Source organism: Hyperolius riggenbachi, chromosome 3 (assembly GCF_040937935.1).
Source record: "Hyperolius riggenbachi isolate aHypRig1 chromosome 3, aHypRig1.pri, whole genome shotgun sequence".
NCBI classification, from domain to species: Eukaryota; Metazoa; Chordata; class Amphibia; order Anura; family Hyperoliidae; genus Hyperolius; species Hyperolius riggenbachi.
Window position 1 is genome coordinate 96,292,583 of NC_090648.1, and position 19,971 is coordinate 96,312,553.

The 19,971-nt window shown below is 45.9% G+C and overlaps 1 protein-coding gene across 1 annotated transcript in view; it reads right to left on the minus strand.

Moving 5' to 3' along the window:
* Positions 1-19,971, minus strand: part of LOC137562860 (RING finger protein 112-like) — a 117,709-nt gene that overhangs the window by 46,572 nt on the left and 51,166 nt on the right. The window contains exons 8-9 of the mRNA XM_068274628.1: positions 11,294-11,362; positions 6,464-6,550 (exon numbers count right to left, since the gene is read on the minus strand). Of these exons, the coding sequence (XP_068130729.1) occupies positions 6,464-6,550; positions 11,294-11,362 (156 nt within the window). The remainder of the gene's footprint in view (positions 1-6,463; positions 6,551-11,293; positions 11,363-19,971) is intronic.

Genomic DNA, 19,971 nt, shown 5'->3' on the forward strand with positions numbered 1-19,971 from the left:
ACAATCGGTAGCAGATATGGCCCCAATATGCACAATCGGTAGCAGATATGACCCCAATATGCACAATCCGTAGCAGAAATGACCCCAATATGCACAATCGGTAGCAGATATGACCCCAATATGCACAATCGGTAGCAGATATGACCCCAATATGCACAATCGGTAGCAGATATGACCCCAATATGCACAATCGGTAGCAGATATGACCCCAATATGCACAATCGGTAGCAGATATGACCCCAATATGCACAATCGGTAGCAGAAATGACCCCAATATGCACAATCGGTAGCAGAAATGACCCCAATATGCACAATCGGTAGCAGAAATGACCCCAATATGCACAATCGGTAGCAGATATCGCCCCAATATGCACAATCCGTAGCAGATATGACCCCAATATGCACAATCCGTAGCAGATATGACCCCAATATGCACAATCCGTAGCAGATATGACCCCAATATGCACAATCCGCATCACCTGAAAAAGAAAAGAAAAACCCATTTACTCACCTACAGCCAGAAGACCTTCTTTCCCGACCTCCTGTCCCGAGTCCCGACCTCATTGTGGCGCGCAGCGCCCGCGCGCCCACGATCCTCTTCCTTCCCGACGTCACCACGAGACTTCCTGCCTGCATGCAGAGAGCAGGGCTACGGGAAAATGGCCGCCCGAAGTCTGCAGAACAGGGCTCCGGGCGGCCATCTTACCGTAGCCCTGCCTGCTGCTCCGTGCTGCCGGTGTGTGAACTGACTTGGCGTCTTTTAGACGCCTGAAGTCAGTTCACTCCAGGGGGTGCTTTGGGGGTGCTTGGACAATTCTAGGGGGTGCTCGAGCACCCCCAAGCACCCCCCTGGCGCCGCCCCTGCATACACCGGTGTGTCCCTAGGAGCCCTTTGTTTGCAAGGATTTTTGTTGATACAAATAAGGCTCAGGACATTGATCCAAACTCGGATAGGTGATGTTCTTTAATTATCTATGTTCCCAAATTTTCCTTTCCCTGTTCCCCGTTAAGCTATTGATTGATTGCGTCTGACCGTGTGTGACCGTTATTAATTGTCACCGATTGTCTGCCGCACGACTTACTTGTAGCGTAGTACGCTAGGTGTTTCTTAGTTACCTGCGTGCGTGCGTGCGTGCGTGCATACTTCTAGTGTCTACTACTATACTACTAGTCTACTAGTCTAGACTAGTACCCGTTCACTAATTTTTTTTTAAATTTTACTGTGTGATTTTATTATCATCTGTAGTGTGTGTAATAAATAAGAGTTACTTACAACACATACAGGCCACCACACCAGCATCCGTTGTGAGTGACCTGTGACTGTCTGTCACCTCACCTGCCCGAGCCTATTGATTGATTGCGTCTGACCGTGTGTGACCGTTATTAATTGTCACCGATTGTCTGCCGCACGACTTACTTGTAGCCTATTACGCGTAGTTACCTGCGTGCGTGCATACTACTAGTGTCTACTACTGTACTACTAGTCACCACCAAGTCACCACACCAACACAGACTTTATTAAAGTTTACACCCTTTCCCACCCTCTTCTACTTATTTTTTTTTTACTGTATTTGTATAGTGCACTATGACTGGCAGAGGTAGAGGGCGAGGCACCACCAGGAGAGGAAGCGCCATTGCAGGAGCCACTGCCAGCAGCAGCAGGTCTGGGACTGGTGCGCCGCCAGCCACTGACCACAGGGAGGAGGGAGCAGAGGCGCAACAGCAGCGTGTTGCGCCCGTCTTTGAGACGGGTCGTCGCCCACGGCCCATTGGGGAGAGTCAGGTGCAGGCTGTGGTGGAAATGATGGCGGGGCAGGAAGCCACCTTTTCCAGCCAGGCCTCCAGCAGCAGCGAGACTAGTGCCACCAGCACTCCTGTCCGCAGCAGGCCTCCACCAGCGCTTGAGGCCATGGTCACGGTGACCCCATCGACCATCAGCAGTGGAGACTTGCTCCACGTCCCTTGCTTGGCCCACATCCTGAGCCTGGTGGTGCAAAAGTTCATGCGCACCTACCTGGGGATGGAGGAGCTGGTAGAAGCGGCGCGGAAAATTGTGCGCACTTTCTGCCGCTCAGCAGCTGCCGCAGCAAAACTGGCAGACATCCAGCAGCAGGAGGGCCTGCCACGACACCGCCTTATCATAGATGTGCCAACTCGCTGGAATTTCACCCTGGCGATGTTGGAGCGGCTGGTTGAGCAGAGGAGGGCTGTCAACCGGTACATCTATGATGCCACTGTCGCTGGCACCGGCAGCAGAAGCAGCACCACACTCCAGCTCCTCACCAACGCGCAATGGGGGCAGATGCAGCAGGTCTGCTTGGTGTTGGCACCCTTCCTGCAGGGAACCAACCTGGTGAGTGAACAACGGGCATCCCTCTGCCAGTGGGTGCCCTTTGTTTGTCTGCTGGACAGGGCACTTGGCGATTTGGTGGATTTGGGAGAGGAGGCCCTGAAGCAGCTGGAACAGCAGCCGCCTGTGCAGTCCACTGCTCCGCAGGTATTTGAGTCCCTGGAGGAGGAGGAGGAGGAGTTGGAGGTGCTGGACGTTGCTGCTGGGGGGGAACATCGGAGCGCAGCAGCAGTGGTGCGAGGGTGGAGAGAGGAAGAAGAGTCTCAGGGGCAAGAGGAGGAGGACGCTGACCCTGATGTCTCTGTTAGACGGTCCACCCTGTTCCCCATGGCAGCGCACATGCTGCGCTGCCTGCGCACAGACCCCAGGGTCAAGCGGATGCAAGCGAGGGAGGACGCCTGCATCAGCATGATCCTGGACCCACGGCTGAGGGGGAGGTGGGATCAGTTTCTGCCTGCCAGAGACCGTGAGCAGCGAGCAAGGGAGTTGCAGGAGAGTCTTGTTCGGCAACTGGAGGAAGCCTTCCCCCCGCCTTCCACTCCCTCTGTCCCTAGCCAGCAGCACATCAGCAGGTGCCTGCGGCCAGCAGCAGCATCAGGCGCCCAGGAGACCTTCTGTCATTGACGCAGGCGTTCTACATGAAGGTACAGCAGCCGAGAGAGGAGGTGCGGGCAGCAGCCACCTTCGGTGAGAGTCACAGCCAGCACATGATCCGGATGGTGGCCGACTACATGGGGTCCTTCAGTGGGCTTGACACCGGCAGCGTGGACCCCATGGAGTACTGGGTGGAGCGCTTGCACATCTGGAGGGAGCTTGCGCAGTACGCCCTGGAGGTATTGTCTTGCCCCCCTTCCAGCGTGCTGTCTGAGAGGTGCTTCAGTGCGGCCGGTGGCGTAGTCACCGAGAAGCGCTCTCGTCTGTCCACAGAGGGCGTGGACAGACTGACATTTTTGAAGATTAACCAGGCCTGGATAGAAGGCACGTTCCTGGCACCTGTTGTCGGCGAAAGGAGGACATGAGGTGCCTGCCTGGGAATTACAATACATTGCCTGCTGCCTGCCATACGTGACGACTCCTCCTCCTGCTGGCCTGCTGCATTGATTTACCTATGAATTTATTTATGTATTTATTTATTTATTGTATTTCTACCGGACTCCTGCTGCTGCTGCTGGCCTGCTGCATTGATTTACCTATGAATTTATTTATCTATTTATTTATTTATTGTATTTCTACCGGAGTCCTGCTGCTGCTGCTGGCCTGCTGCATTGATTTACCTATGAATTTATTTATCTATTTATTTATTTATTGTATTTCTACCGGACTCCTCCTGCTGCTGCTGGCCTGCTGCATTGATTTACCCATCAATTTATTTATGTATTTATTGTATTTCTAAAGCGGCAACATATTACACTATGCTCATTTTCATCCTGCTGCTGTCAGTGGTCCCACCGCCCACACAATGCATTGCCTGCTGCCAGTGCCACACGTCACTCCACCTCCTCCTGCTGCTGTTGTATTTATCCTGCTGCTGTCAGTGGTCCCACCGCCAGGGTCCATACTATGCATTGCCTGCTGTCAGTGCCACACATCACTCCACCTCCTCCTGCTGCTGTTGTATTTATCCTGCTGCTGTCAGAGTTCCCACCACCAGGGTCCACACTATGCATTGCCTGCTGTCAGTGCCACACGTCACTCCTCCTCCTGCTGCTGTTGTATTTATCCTGCTGCTGTCAGTGGTCCCACAGCCAGGGTCCACACTATGCATTGCCTGCTGTCAGTGCCACACGTCACTCCACCTCCTCCTACTGCTGCTGTTGTATTTATCCTGCTGCTGTCAGTGGTCCCACCGCCAGGGTCCACACTATGCATTGCCTGCTGCCAGTGCCACACGTCACTCCACCTCCTCCTGCTGCTGTTGTATTTATAATGCTGCTGTCAGTGGTCCCACCACCAGGGTCCACACTATGCATTGCCTGCTGTCAGTGCCACACGTCACTCCTCCTCCTACTGCTGCTGTTGTATTTATCCTGCTGCTGTCAGTGGTCCCACCGCCAGGGTCCACACTATGCATTGCCTGCTGTCAGTGCCACACGTCACTCCACCTCCTCCTACTGCTGCTGTTGTATTTATCCTGCTGCTGTCAGTGGTCCCACCGCCAGGGTCCACACTATGCATTGCCTGCTGTCAGTGCCACACGTCACTCCACCTCCTCCTACTGCTGCTGTTGTATTTATCCTGCTGCTGTCAGTGGTCCCACCGCCAGGGTCCACACTATGCATTGCCTGCTGCCAGTGCCACACGTCACTCCACCTCCTCCTGCTGCTGTTGTATTTATAATGCTGCTGTCAGTGGTCCCACCGCCAGGGTCCACACTATGCACTGCCTGCTGTCAGTGCCACACGTCACTCCACCTCCTCCTGCTGCTGTTGTATTTATCCTGCTGCTGTCAGTGGTCCCACCGCCAGGGTCCACACTATGCATTGCCTGCTGTCAGTGCCACACGTCACTCCACCTCCTCCTACTGCTGCTGTTGTATTTATCCTGCTGCTGTCAGTGGTCCCACCGCCAGAGTCCACACTATGCATTGCCTGCTGTCAGTGCCACACGTCACTCCACCTCCTCCTGCTGTTGTATTTATCCTACTGCTGTCAGAGGTCCCACCGCCAGGGTCCACACTATGCATTGCCTGCTGTCAGTGCCACACGTCACTCCTCCTCCTCCTGCTGCTGTTGTATTTATCCTGCTGCTGTCAGTGGTCCCACCACCAGGGTCCACACTATGCATTGCTGCTGCCAGTGCCACACGTCACTCCACCTCCTCCTGCTGCTGCTGTTGTATTTATCCTACTGCTGTCAGAGGTCCCACCGCCAGGGTCCACACTATGCATTGCCTCCTGTCAGTGCCACACGTCACTCCACCTCCTCCTACTGCTGCTGTTGTATTTATCCTGCTGCTATCAGTGGTCCCACGCCAGAGTCCACACTATGCATTGCCTGCTGTCAGTGCCACACGTCACTCCACCTCCTCCTGCTGCTGCTGTTGTATTTATCCTACTGCTGTCAGAGGTCCCACCGCCAGGGTCCACACTATGCATTGCCTGCTGTTAGTGCCACACGTCCCTCCTCCTCCTCCTGCTGCTGTTGCATTTATCCTGCTGCTGTCAGTGGTCCCACCACCAGGGTCCACACTATGCATTGCCTGTTGTCAGTGCCACACGTCACTCCTCCTCCTACTGCTGCTGTTGTATTTATCCTGCTGCTGTCAGTGGTCCCACACTATGCATTGCCTGCTGTCAGTGCCACACGTCACTCCACCTCCTCCTACTGCTGCTGTTGTATTTATCCTGCTGCTGTCAGTGGTCCCACCGCCAGGGTCCACACTATGCATTGCCTGCTGTCAGTGCCACACGTCACTCCACCTCCTCCTACTGCTGCTGTTGTATTTATCCTGCTGCTGTCAGTGGTCCCACCGCCAGGGTCCACACTATGCATTGCCTGCTGCCAGTGCCACACGTCACGTTTTCAGTTTTGTTTTTTTAAGTACACCTATTTCAATGTGAATTCACTTTAAAAAAACACACAAAAAAACCCAGAATTCACGAATACGAATTTTTAACGAATTTTTAGGCGTAACCTCGAACCGAATATGAACTCGAACCGAATTTCGTGGTCGAAGGCGAATTCGAATGTCATGCGGACCCGAATTCAAATGTACCCGAACCGAATTTTGGTACATCTGAGCATGCCTGCTAACTGGAACTTGCAAACTGAGGAAGAAGTGGAGGGGACCTGTATCACGCCAGGAGCAGGTAATGTATAACAGTCCACTGCTCTGCATTAACTATGTACAGGACCGCCTCTCCCAGCTCCCGCTCCCCCTGGGGTGGTAGTGCTATTGTTATGCCCTAGCATGCAACATTTCACGCTATGAAAGGAGGCCTACGGGCCAAGCAAATCCCATATCATTTATGTACCTTCTGAGGCATTGACCTGAACGGGAAAATCAAGGCCTGCGCATATCAGATGCCAGTGCGTCAGCTGAGATGATGACATTTTTACTTGGTTTCTTATTTAATGTGCACATTTTTTAATAAACAGAGATACCATTACAGACCTGTATTTTTTCTCTAATATGGGCTTTACCGACTTCTGGTGTATATCCTTCTGGGTTTTGCCAATCTCTGATCAATACATCAAAGTACTGAAAAAAATAACAAAAATGCATGAGAAGACGTTTAAGAAATTTGCAGCAAAGCTTTCATAACGTGTGCAATACAGCTAGGCCAGGGTAAAAGAGAGAGCTAGTATGGTTGAGGTGAGCTACCGTGAAAAGTCAATATGGAACAGTTCTCCAATCACAGAAACATCTACAACTTAAAGCATTCTACGTGGCTTAATAGTGTGGGCATTTTATTACTATAACCTATCTGAAACCCAGCAGTTTGAAATTGCACTGTCCACCCAATCACATTAGCGTAATTTCCCTATGGACTTTCACAATTTCACGTTGGCTCACCTCAACCATACTAGTGCCTAAAAGAGAGGACTGGTTAAAATGGGCGTAATGAAAATTATAAATAGAAATATCAGAAGAATATGGAGGATTTTGGAGGATTATGGAGGATTTTTCTTTATATTTGTGTGAACAAATTACATTTTGACTATAGCAAATATATGTGCTTTTGACCTTAATGGAAACCTGTAAAGAGTTAAACTTCTACCAGACCCCTGCAGATGTCCTGTGCCTGCACCATCACAGAATGACCCTCCGGTCCCCCGCCGAAGCTCAGTTTCGGTTTCGCAGTCAGCAGGCCACTTGTACTGCGCCTGCGCAGGACGCTTCCAGCAACAGGAGTGTGAGCGTGGATGCGCACGGCCAGGGCCGCGCAGGCCGTTGTAAGTCGGCAAAACTGAAACTGAGCCGGAAGATCGTTTTGTCCTGGCGTGGGCACAGGACAGTAGACGCTCCAGGTAAGTTCAACTCTTTTTTTTATTAATTAATTACAGGTTTCCTTTAACCCTTGAGGCTGGTTTTACACTATAAACCAGCGTTGACAATGCGGTGCTTCACGCCCGACGCACCATCAAAAATAGCCTTCAGGAAACACCGCGCTATTGCGGCTTCGGGTATGGGGAATCGTGTTTAAATTCGCTTCTGCGCATGCGTGCCGCAAAGTCGCATCAGTACATTTTTAAGAAACCATTCATTGCCATAGACTAACATGACTTCTGGGCCGACCCAGATCGCCGCAAGTAAATGCAGAAACCGCGCAGTAGTTTTGGACCCGCGTCGGGGATGCACCGAAAATGTCACTTCCGTCACGCTGTGCCGTAGCATCGCAGCATGAAAGTCTCCATAGACTTTCACTGCACGACGGTGGGGTGCGGTAAAAATACTGCACCGTGTGTGATAGGGCACTGAAGAAGTCACAAACGCAGGCCTTGCTTCCACAGGGGCGAGCAGTGGAGCACTGGTCCTGGGCTCCCCCAATTCTGTGCTGTTCTCCCTCTAAGGGCGGGGTTGGTGACAATGGGCCTTGGGCGGTAAAAGGCCCAAACCCGGCCCTGTTGGTTGGTAATCCAGCGCTGGGACAAATGCATTGTTTTCTTCTCTTACCTGCCCCACCAGAAACCCACCTCTTGTACACAACCCCTTTGTTACTCCACCCCACCCCTTTCTCTTTTAGGTAGTCTCAATAGTAAATACATACCTGCTTTTCTGTACATTTATTTTTTAGGCACGGTGTGTGATTGTTTGTGTTTTTCACGCACATTCTTTCAGAGTAGCTAATGAAAATGTGCATGTGCTGTGTGAATTGAAGCTGTAATATATTATATTCTCTCATGCATACAAAACATGAATGCGATTTTTAAATTTTTAAACAAGATTACGTATCTCCATTAATTTTTTATTGTGCATGCAGCAATTGCATTTACAGTGGGTTGCAAAAGTATTCGGCCCCCTTGAAGTTTTCCACATTTTGTCACATTACTGCCACAAACATGCATCAATTTTATTGGAATTCCACATGAAAGACCAATACAAAGTGGTGTACACGTGAGAAGTGGATGGAAAATCATACATCATTGAAAACATTTTTTACAAATAAATAACTGCAAAGTGTGGTGTGCATAATTATTCGGCCCCCTGAGTCAATCCTTTGTAGAACCACCTTTTGCTGCAATTACAGATGCCAGTCTTTTAGGGTAAGTCTCTACCAGCTTTGCACATCTAGAGGCTGAAATCATTGCCCATTTTTCTTTGCAAAACAGCTCCAGCTCAGTCAGATTAGATGGACAGCGTTTGTGAACAGCAGTTTTCAGATCTTGCCACAGATTCTCGATTGGATTTAGATCTGGACTTTGACTGGGCCATTCTAACACATAGATATGTTTTGTTTTAAACCATTCCATTGTTGCCCTGGCTTTATGTTTAGGGTCATTGTCCTGCTGGAAGGTGAACCTCCGCCCCAGTCTCAAGTCTTTTGCAGTCTCCAAGAGGTTTTTCTCCAAGTTTGCCCTGTATTTGGCTCCATCCATCCTCCCATCAACTCTGACCAGCTTCCCTGTCCCTGCTGAAGAGATGCACCCCCCAAGCATGATGCTGCCACCACCATATTTGACAGTGGGGATGGTGTGTTCAGATTGATGTGCAGTGTTAGTTTTCTGCCACGCATAGCGTTTTGCATTTTGGCCAAAAAGTTCCATTTTGGTCTCATCTGACCAGAGCACCTTCTTACACAAGGTTGCTGTGTCCCCCACATGGCTTGCGGCAAACTGCAAACAGGACTTCTTATGCTTAAAGAGACACTGAAGCGGAAAAAAATATATGATATAATGAATTGGTTGTGTACTATGAATAATTACTAGAAGTTTAGCAGCAATGAAAATATTCTCATATTTTTATTTTCAGGTATATAGTGTTTTTTCTAACATTGCATCATTCTCTAATATGTGCAGATTACACAACACTCAGCATTCAAAATGATTCTTTCAGAGCAGTCTATGAACTAATGACCTCTCCTCTGGCAGAGAAAAAGTAATTAGTTCACTTACAGTTGAGATAATAAAAGTCAGATAACAGCCCTCTCCACGACTTTGAAAGTTGTAGAGATTAATGGCTTTTTTGCATAGAGATAACAACTAGAGTTTCTTAACTCTTCCTGTACTGGAAACAATTAGACTGATATATCTGATCTTAATGTTTTATTTCTTAGCTGTACTACACATACAAATCATAATATCATCATTTTTTTTTCACTTCAGTGTCTCTTTAACAATGGCTTTCTTCTTGCCACTCTTCCATTAAGGCCAACTTTGTACAGTGTATGACTAATAGTTGTCCTATGGACAGAGTCTCCCACCTGAGCTGTAGATCTCTGCAGCTCGTCCAGAGTCACCATGGGCCTCTTGACTGCATTTCTGATCAGCGCTCTCCTTGTTCGGCCTGTGAGTGTAGGTGGATGGCCTTCTCTTGGTAGGTTTACAGTTGTGCCATACTCCTTTCATTTCTGAATGATCGCTTGAACAGTGCTCCGTGGGATGTTTAAGGCTTTGAAAATTTTTTTGTAGCCTAAGCCCGCTTTAAATTTCTCAATAACTTGATCCCTGACCTGTCTTGTGTGTACTTTGGACTTCACAGTGTTGTTGCTCCGAATATTCTCTTAGACAACCTCTGAGGCCCTCACAGAGCAGCTGTATTTGTACTGACATTAGATTACACACAGGTGCACTCTATTTAGTCATTAGCACTCATCAGGCAATGTCTATAGGCAACTGACTGCACTCAGATCAAAGGGGGCCGAATAATTATGCACACACCACTTTGCAGTTATTTATTTGTAAAAAATGTTTGGAATCATGTATGATTTTTGTTCCACTTCTCACGTGTACACCACTTTGTGTTGGTCTTTTACGTGGAATTCCAATAAAATGGATTCATGTTTGTGGCAGTAATATGACAAAATGTGGAAAACTTCAAGGGGGCCGAATACTTTTGCAACCCACTGTATGCAAATTCACACGCAATTTTGTAGAAGTTTAAATGCTCCCTTAACCTCCTTGCCGGTCTAATTAATCCGGCAAGGAGGCAGCGCAGAACTTTTTTTTGTTTTTTATTTTCTTAAATCATGTAGCGAGCCCAGGGCTCGCTACATGATAGCCGCTGAGCAGCGGCATCCCCCCACCCACTCCGATCGCCTTCGGTGATCAGAGTAAGCAGGAAATCCCGTTCAGAACGGGATTTCCTGCAGGGCTTCCCCGGTCGCCAGGGGTCTGGGGCGGGGGGGCGGCTTCGGCACGACGGGTAGCGGCGAATCGGCGGTGAGGAAAAAGGACACCCAAGGTAAAAAGAAACTAATAAAATAAATTATTGTATCTATCTTCCTTCTCCTAAAATGACTTAAGATATTCCACAGTTTTATTTTATGTTTAAATCTACTTTTTAAGTTTTAACAGTTTTATTGTTTTTGCTCAAAGACACATCCATTGAAATATGCCAGAGCTAAAATCTATGAACTATTGGCCCTTTTTATCTCTTTCCTGCTCTCGGAAGCCATTTTCTGCTAGGAAAGTGTGTTATAGTTGGAATTTCTTATCAGTGAGGGTCACACTGAAGTCACTTCCTGTCTGAGTCACGACTGAATCAGCCACTTACATACCTGATATTTAACTCTTTCAGGCAGAGAAAGAATAATAGGAACACAGCATAGTTACTTGTGTGCTAGACACTGTACATACCCATGTCTATCTCATCATGTCACATGTCACCTCGGGCATCCTTTAATGCACTCTGCTTGGCTATAGTGTGTACAACACTTGTGTCCTAAAATGTCATCCTAATCATCAAGCAATGGCCAATATGCATTGTGTGTGTAAAGAGGTCAGGCATTTAAAGACAAACTGTAATCATTTACAATAAATGAAAACATGAATTAGAGCTTACCTTTAGTGCATAGAATTGTTTATTTTCTAAATTATTTTCCGGATCAATTTCCGTTGGGTTACAGTAAATCTGAGGGGAAAAAAAAGAAATTCATATGTATCTATCAGTCTATCTGTCGGAGTATGCACTCTTGGTCCTGTCATCTGCTCTGATTATTGATAGGACATCCAGGCCAGATAATCCAATACTGTGGGACCACCCTGTAAATACAGTAAAAATTCAAAATCGCACATAGTGCTTTAGACCGTATATAAAAGAGGAGTACTGTGGGACAACCCTATAAATATAAATGAAAATTCACAACATTGCACTTGAGATGGTATATAAAAAGGAATGGACTATTGTGAACAGCGGTGGGCCGAAATTTCACATCGAATTTCGCATTTATGCATCGTAATTGTAATGCGAAATTTCAGGGAAAGTCGTAATTAATTTTGTATGTAATAGTAACATTTCATAATTTCGTGTAATTTTCGCCCAATTTCACAAAATTTTGTGCTAACTTTAGGGGTTAATAGCCCCCACACATGCTATTACTACAAAAATTGCTACATATGTTAAGAAGAATATTGGGTACAAGTAAATTAAAAAGATTTTTTGAAAAAGACCTTGTGGTTTTTGAGAAAATCGATTTTAAATATGCAAAGAAAAATGTTTTTTAAACTGTCAATTTTTATTTTTTTTTGAAAAAACATTTTTTCTTTGCATTATTAAAATCTATTTTCTCAAAAACTACAAGGTCTTTTTGGAAAATTATATTTTTGGCTTGTACCCACTATGCTTCTTAACATATGTAATTTTGGTGTCACTACCATGTATGGAGGCTTTGCTATTCATTGCCGTCGGCAAAAAATTACGCAAACAATTTGCAAAATTGTAGGCAAAATGACGAATCACTATTACAAATTAGCAGGAGAGTCAGGCAACTGGTATTGCAGCTCTTTCTAAAAAAAAAATAGCATATTGTGATAAAGTTCATTATTTTCTGTAATGTACCGATAAACATTAGACTTTCATATATTTTAGATTCATTACACATAACTGAAGTAGTTCAAGCCTTTTATAGTTTTAATATTGATGATTTTGGCATACAGCTCATGAAAACCCAAAATTCCTATCTCAAAAAATTAGCATATCATGAAAAGGTTCTCTAAACGAGCTATTAACCTAATCATCTGAATCAACTAATTAACTCTAAACATCTGCAAAAGATTCCTGAGGCTTTTAAAAACTCCCAGCCTGAGGGCGCATGCGCGGAGCGTCATGGGACGGATGTAACTTCCCTGTCCTCCGCACTCGAGCGGCGAGAAGCTACTAAATTAGACTGGAAATTAGACCACGCCAGAGTAGCAATTAACCTTCCCAGCTACGTGATATGCCCGGGAGTAAGCGGAACAAGAAAGGCGACAAATCAGCAAAGAATTCGCCGGATAAATCCTCCAGAAAGTCTAAGGCTCGGGAGACACTGAAAGACAAGATGGCGGAGGAAGAGGCCGCACGAAGTGCGTCATCCACCCCAGAGCGGCAAGCTCCTCACAGCCCAACTTCCAGCCAAGCTTCTGAGGTATCCCCAGCATCCCATACTTCGTTAGAACGAATGGTTGAAGAGATAAAAAGAGTTTTCCGGGCAGAACTGAGGGAAGCGGTTAAGGACTTTACCCAACAACTGCACGACCTAGGCACCAGGGTGGGAGACTTGGAGCGACAGACGGACTCCATTACGGACACCCTTGCAACAGATAAAACCAGGATGGACGATCAATCCACTAAACTAGAGGCCATGGAATATAAACTAGAAGATATGGAGAATCGCCACAGAAGAGCCAACATACGCATACGGGGCCTCCCGGAGTCGGTTGAGGACCTTAAACCAACAGCTCTTAATCTTTTTAGTGCTCTTTTGCCTCAGATTGATCAATCCGATCTACGTATAGTCAGGATACACCGAGCCCTGACCAGGCCTAGGAATCCGGACCTACCCAGAGACGTTGTACTCAAGCTACAACATGAGGAGGTACGTGACATGTTGCTAGAGGCCTCTAGAAACTTAACAGCCCTCCCAGGTGTCCCGGTCTCGGTGAAACTGTTCGCTGACCTTGCACCTACAACTATTCTACGTCGAAGGGCGATGAGACCGATCACTCTGTCCCTCATTAAGGCCTCAATTCGCTATAAATGGGGATTTCCTTTCTCCCTCTCCTTTCAACATAACGGCCAGACCTACACATCACGTTCCCCAGAAGAAGCAAGGCGCCAGCTGGAGCAAGCAGGTATATCACTCGAACCGATGACTCTTCCCCCGCTAACTCAGAGGTCGCCTAGGCCTTCTAGAATCTGGAACGAGGTCGCTCCGCGCCGCTCCCCTCGGCCAGACAACTCTTTGCCTCCACCCTAGTTCTCCCAGGCATAGAATCCATTTGCCGGGTGATACCATACACTAAAAAATAAAAATCCAGGAACTCCAGTTAGGGAGCTGGGTGAGAGACCGGGGAGTCAGCAATCTACAACGCTGATCGCAGGTAAAGATCTCTTTGCATACTTATGACAATTAATGCCTAATCTGGATTTGCTTCGGAATAGACTTTGGTCTCCCAAGGATTTGACTATACACCTAAGCAAGAATACCTACTCCCTTGCCCGATAGGGTCACTTCATCACTTTTCCCATCTTGTGATTTTGACTTTAATGATGCTAGAAGTTTATGGCTTGGCACTACAACTTAAACACTCTAAGGGCTTATGGCTTTTCAGAAATGCCTCAGGAATTGCTCCATTTCCATCACTTAAAAAATAGCACCTAAATGCACCGATGGTGCTAGGACATATTGACTTTTCATTGTATAGAATAATGACTTAGATGGGGATCGGCCTGGTGGGGGGGCCGGGATGAGCAGGGAAGGCGCTGTGAACAATATAATTCGGCGCCTCCGGGCTCCTCCTATCTTCCCCACACTTCACTGATCGTAGCCTGTTCTCCCTGGACTCTTCCTAGTGAACTCGGATTTTCTATGGCTCCCCCATGTTAGGGAGCTATTTTGATGGCAAGTACCCGGCCAACTGAATATCAATCCTTTTCACAGCTAGCGGGAAGTTCACACGTCCTGACCTCTATTAGTGAATAATTTGCACAGTAACCAGTTATGTTTAAGGCACTATGTTTGCTTCTCGCCGTTTGAGATATTTCATGTTGTCCTCACTAGATGAGCTACCCTGTAGGTCTAATATTATGGCCGGCAGCGTACCTCATCTCACAGAGGTTACTCACCTCATTAGGAGTATGTTTACTCCTATGTTTTAGTTATTTGTTTTGTTATGTTAATGTTCCACAACCACTCTATCACTTGGCTGCGCAGGAGATCTATCCTCAAACTTTTATAATACTTTATAACATTGTTTCCAGAGGCACTCCAATAATCTACCTGATATGACCACATTTAATATAATATCACACAACGCTAAAGGTCTCAATTCCCCAGTTAAAAGAAAAAAAGCCTTTCTGGACTACACCTAATGCAATCCTGATATTATTTGTATCCAGGAAACCCATTTCACTAAAACTTCGGCCCCCAAATATTTCCACAAAAATTTCCATCGCTACTTTGTCTCTTCTGCAGCCAAAAAGCATAGAGGAGTTGTAACGCTAATACACAATTCTTTACCACTGAGAATAGATGAGACCATTGAAGATGAGGAGGGTAGATTTCACATTATAATAGGCTATATCCAAGATGTTCCAATCTGCCTTATAAACTTGTATGCTCCTCCTGAAGCCCCTCTTCCAGCAATTAAACTAGTATTATCACATATCTCTAACATGGATAAAATCCAGATACTGTGGGCAGGGGACTTCAATATAACACCCAATCCTTCCCTAGACAAGTCGGGCACTGCCCTCACATCGAGACAGCGCATGTTAGCACGCCAACTTACCTCTATCCTGCATACCCACCGACTAGTTGATACTTGGCGAGAGCATAACCCGCATAGCAAAAGCTATACGTACTTTTCAGCAGCCCACAAAACATACTCTCGCATAGACTTAATTTTATTTTCGGCGGACCTCATTCAGAATCTCCTATGCTCTAGGCATAAAGTCTCAGCATGGTCTGACCATGATATTGTTAGCACAACAGCAAAGGCACTATCAACACCCCAAGTACGTTCAGCATGGAGACTGAACGAGAGTCTCCTGACTAATCCGACAACATGTCTCGATGTGGAAGAGCAGTTGCTAGACTATTTCAGACTGAATGATACGCACCACATTAACCCAAGCACACTTTGGATGGCCCATAAGCCTACCATTAGAGGGTTTCTAATAAAAACAGCCTCCGCGCATAAAAAATCTAAGTCAGAACAACAGCTTAATCTTGAGAATAAGCGTTATCGCTTAAAACTGGCCCATGCAGCAAATCCCTCTCTATTCTTATATAAGCAAATTCTTGATACAACGGCCCAAGTTAATGTGCTATTATCAGCCAAAACAGAGAAAGCATTACGTTGGACTAAATCCAAAATTTATACCCAATATAATAAGCCTAACACTTGGCTGGCCAAAAAACTCAGAGCTGCCCAAAACCTAAATAAAATTTTCCAAATTAAGTCAAAGAAGGGAACTGTCACTTCAGACCCTATTAAAATCTATAACGAATTCCTTAAATACTACCAAGATCTGTATTCTAATTCGACATTAAACCCTGACATCTCCCCTGTCCATGCTTTTCTAAGCACGGTACACACACCCCATCTTTGGCCACATAAAGCAACTACTCTTAACTTACCAATTTCAGAAACTGAAATAATCATAGCTATAAAAAAGCTGAAGAATGGGAAAGCTCCGGGCCCTGACGACTATACAGCATTATACTATAAAAAATTAAAAAAAGTCCTTACCCCATACTTAAGCCGATTCTTCAACACCATACTCAATGGTAAAATCCCTCCCCCAGAATTCTTACAGTCCACTATTACAGTCATCCCTAAACCCAAGAGAGACCATTTGGAGGTTAAGAATTATCGTCCGATTTCTTTACTAAATCTTGACTATAAAATTTTTTCCTCCATCTTGGTCTCTCGACTTAATAAGGTACTCCCTGCCCTGATCCACCGAGATCAGGTCGGATTTATACCCAACCGACAGGCTCCAGATAACGTGCGTAAAGTTATTGATCTTCTTTATCACGCTAATTCCAGAGATCAACCAGTGGCCCTAGTGTCACTCGACATGGAAAAAGCATTTGACACCATAAGCTGGCCCTACATGTTGGCCTCATTAGAGAAAGCGGGAATTAGAGGAAATTTCCTTCAGGCTATTACTGGTCTCTATTCACTCCCATCCGCCACCCTTAAACTCCCGACACCTGAGCATACCCCTATTACAATACAAAGAGGGACAAGACAGGGTTGCCCATTATCCCCGGCCCTATTTGCCTTGGTAATAGAGCCCCTTGCCGAAGCCTTAAGAAATAACCCTGATGTCACTGGCATTTCTGTTGCAAATAAACAATATAAAGCGAGCCTATTCGCAGATGATTTGCTGCTTACACTTACGTCTCCACACGTCAGCATTCCCAATGCACTGCAAATAGTAAAGAATTTTGGTCGTATTTCTGGTCTCAAATTAAATATAAGCAAAACAGAAGTACTCTTCTCAAATTTAGACAAAATACAATTCCAACATTTAGCTAATTCTCTTGGATTAGCTCTGCAGACAAAATATATAACCTATCTAGGCATTAAAATTCCTGCAGATCCCTCACATTTATTCCAAATTAATATAACCCCAATGATTAACACCCTGAAGCAGGACTTAATCAAGTGGAACTCCCCTTTAATATCCTGGACAGGCAGGATACATGCGGTCCGTATGACATTGCTGCCTAAGATGCTGTATCTTTTCAGGTCACTCCCAATACCAGTTACCCAAAAATCGTTATCCGAACTCCAGAGGCTAATCTTTAAATTCGTCTGGGCTAACAAGCGTAGTAGAATTTCCCAAAAAATAATGTTCTGGAACAGGGACAGAGGGGGGTTAGGCCTCCCCGATTTATTTAATTACTATCGTGCAGCAAGGATAGCCCAACTTGCCCCAGCATTTGCAAAATTCAACCCCCCACTGTGGGTACAAATTGAAAATGATCTTCTGACTCCCTCTAGCCTGCCCTCCCTCATCTGGTGAACTGATACAAAAATTTCAACCCTCAAAACTATTTCTCCAGTAGCTTATCATTCTCTCTCTTTGTGGTATAGAATAAGGTTTATCAAGAGACTCCAATCTAAACTCTCTCCTCTCATGCAGATATTCAACAACTCAGCTTTTCCTCCCGGGATGGACCCGCTAGCTTTCCAATGGTGGAAAAACAATAACTATACAATACTACGGCAATATTTACTGAAAGATAATCTTCCTAGTTGGGAGCACTTTAGTAACACTATTAGATTTCCTCCAACCGAATTTTTTAGGGCCCTCCAGATATACCACTTCATCAGGTCCATCCCAGGACTTGCCAAAGGGCCTGGTGCTGTCACCCAGTATGAAAGATGGTGTGAACATTTCCCACTGACAGGGGGCCTCATATCATATTTATATTCTGTACTATCCCAACCCCTAGATCCGTACAAGATAAGGCCAATGATTCAATGGGAAGCTGACTTCAACACCACTAAGACTATTTCCCAATGGTCTAAATGCTGTCTGTCTATTAACAAGGGAAGTAGTTACTATTCTCACATAGAAACAAGCTTGAAAGTCCTACATAGAACACACATCACCCCACTTGCAATGCATGGAATTGACAGCAGCAGGCCCAAAACATGCTTTAGGAACTGTGGCCGAGAAGGTAACCATTCACATATTTGGTGGTTTTGTCCAAAGGTTAAAACTTACTGGGCATCAATTACCTCCCTGATAAGCTCAACACTCGAAGTAGACCTAGCACCGGACCCTTTCATGCTTCTGTTAGGTGATAAACCCAAGGGTTGGAAATATCCAATGCATAGGTTGGCTCAACATCTAGCTAAGGCGGCCAAACTCCACATAGCTAGAATGTGGCAAAAGCCCACACTCTCTGTCGAAATGACCATTACTATAATTAACGACATCCTCACCTCGGAAAGATTAATTGCCATAGTCAACGACACACTGCACGTATTCACTAAAACTTGGCAGCCTTGGCTGGACTACATAGATAACCCGGGATTCCGCACCCTGGTTTTAAACCCCTAACCTACAGACGCATAAGTAGATCTCTAACAAACAGTGGAAACTATGGGAATGTGTACTGCATATCTCCTGTGCTGCCAATGTGCCATATTGTTTTATATTTCTGTGGAACTATGTTTTTGTAATTCTTTAACATACAATGTTATACCCTCACCCCATGTTGGGGAACTGATGGAAAAGCTTGTTCTGTGTTAATGAGCATATTGTTCAATAAAAACCTTTTGAAACTAAAAACTCCCAGCCTGGTTCATTACTCAAAACCGCAATCATGGGTAAGACTGCCAACCTGACTGCTGTCCAGAAGGCCATCATTGACACACCCCCAAGCAAGAGGGTAAGACACAGAAAGAAATTTCTGAACGAATAGGCTGTTCCCAGAGTGCTGTATCAAGGCACCTCAGTGGGAAGTCTGTGGGAAGGAAAAAGTGTGGCAGAAAACGCTGCACAACGAGAAGAGGTGACCGGACCCTGAGGAAGATTGTGTAGAAGGACCGATTCCAGACCTTGGGGGACCTGCGGAAGCAGTGGACTGAGTCTGGAGTAGAAACATCCAGAGCCACCATATACAGGCGTGTGCAGGAAATGGGCTACAGGTGCAGCATTCCCCAGGTCAAGCCACTTTTGAACCAGAAACAGTGGCAGAAGCGCCTGACCTGGGCTACTGAGAAGCAGCACTGGAATGTTGCTCAGTGGTCCAAAGTACTTTTTTCGTATGAAAGCAACTTTTGCATGTCATTCGGAAATCAAGGTGCCAGAGTCTGGAGGAAGACTGGGGAGAAGGAAATGCCAAAATGCCTAAAGTCCAGTGTCAAGTACCCACAGTCAGTGATGGTCTGGGGTGCCATGTCAGCTGCTGGTGTTGGTCCACGGTGTTTTATCAAGGGTAGGGTCAATGCAGCTAGCTATCAGGAGATTTTGGAGCACTTCATGCTTCCATCTGCTAAAAAGCTTTATGGAGATGAAGATTTCGCTTTTCAGCACGACCTGGCACCTCCTCAAGTGCCAAAACCACTGGTAAATGGTTTACTGACCATGGTATTACTGTGCTCAATTGGCCTGCCACCTCTCTTGACCTGAACCCCATAGAGAATCTGTGGGATATTGTGAAGAGAAAGTTGAGAGACGCAAGACCCAACACTCTGGATGAGCTTAAGGCCGCTATCGAAGCATCCTGGGCCTCCATAACACCTGAGCAGTGCCACAGGCTGATTGCCTCCATGCATGAAATATGCTAATTTTTTGAGATAGGAATTTTGGGTTTTCATGAGCTTTATGCCAAAATCATCAATATTAAAACAATAAAAGGCTTGAACTACTTCAGTTGTGTGTATTTGAATCTAAAATATATGAAAGTCTAATGTTTATCAGTACATTACAGAAAATAATGAACTTTATCACAATATGCTAATTTTTTGAGAAGGACCTGTATTTTAAAAGGGAAAAAACATATCCTTCTC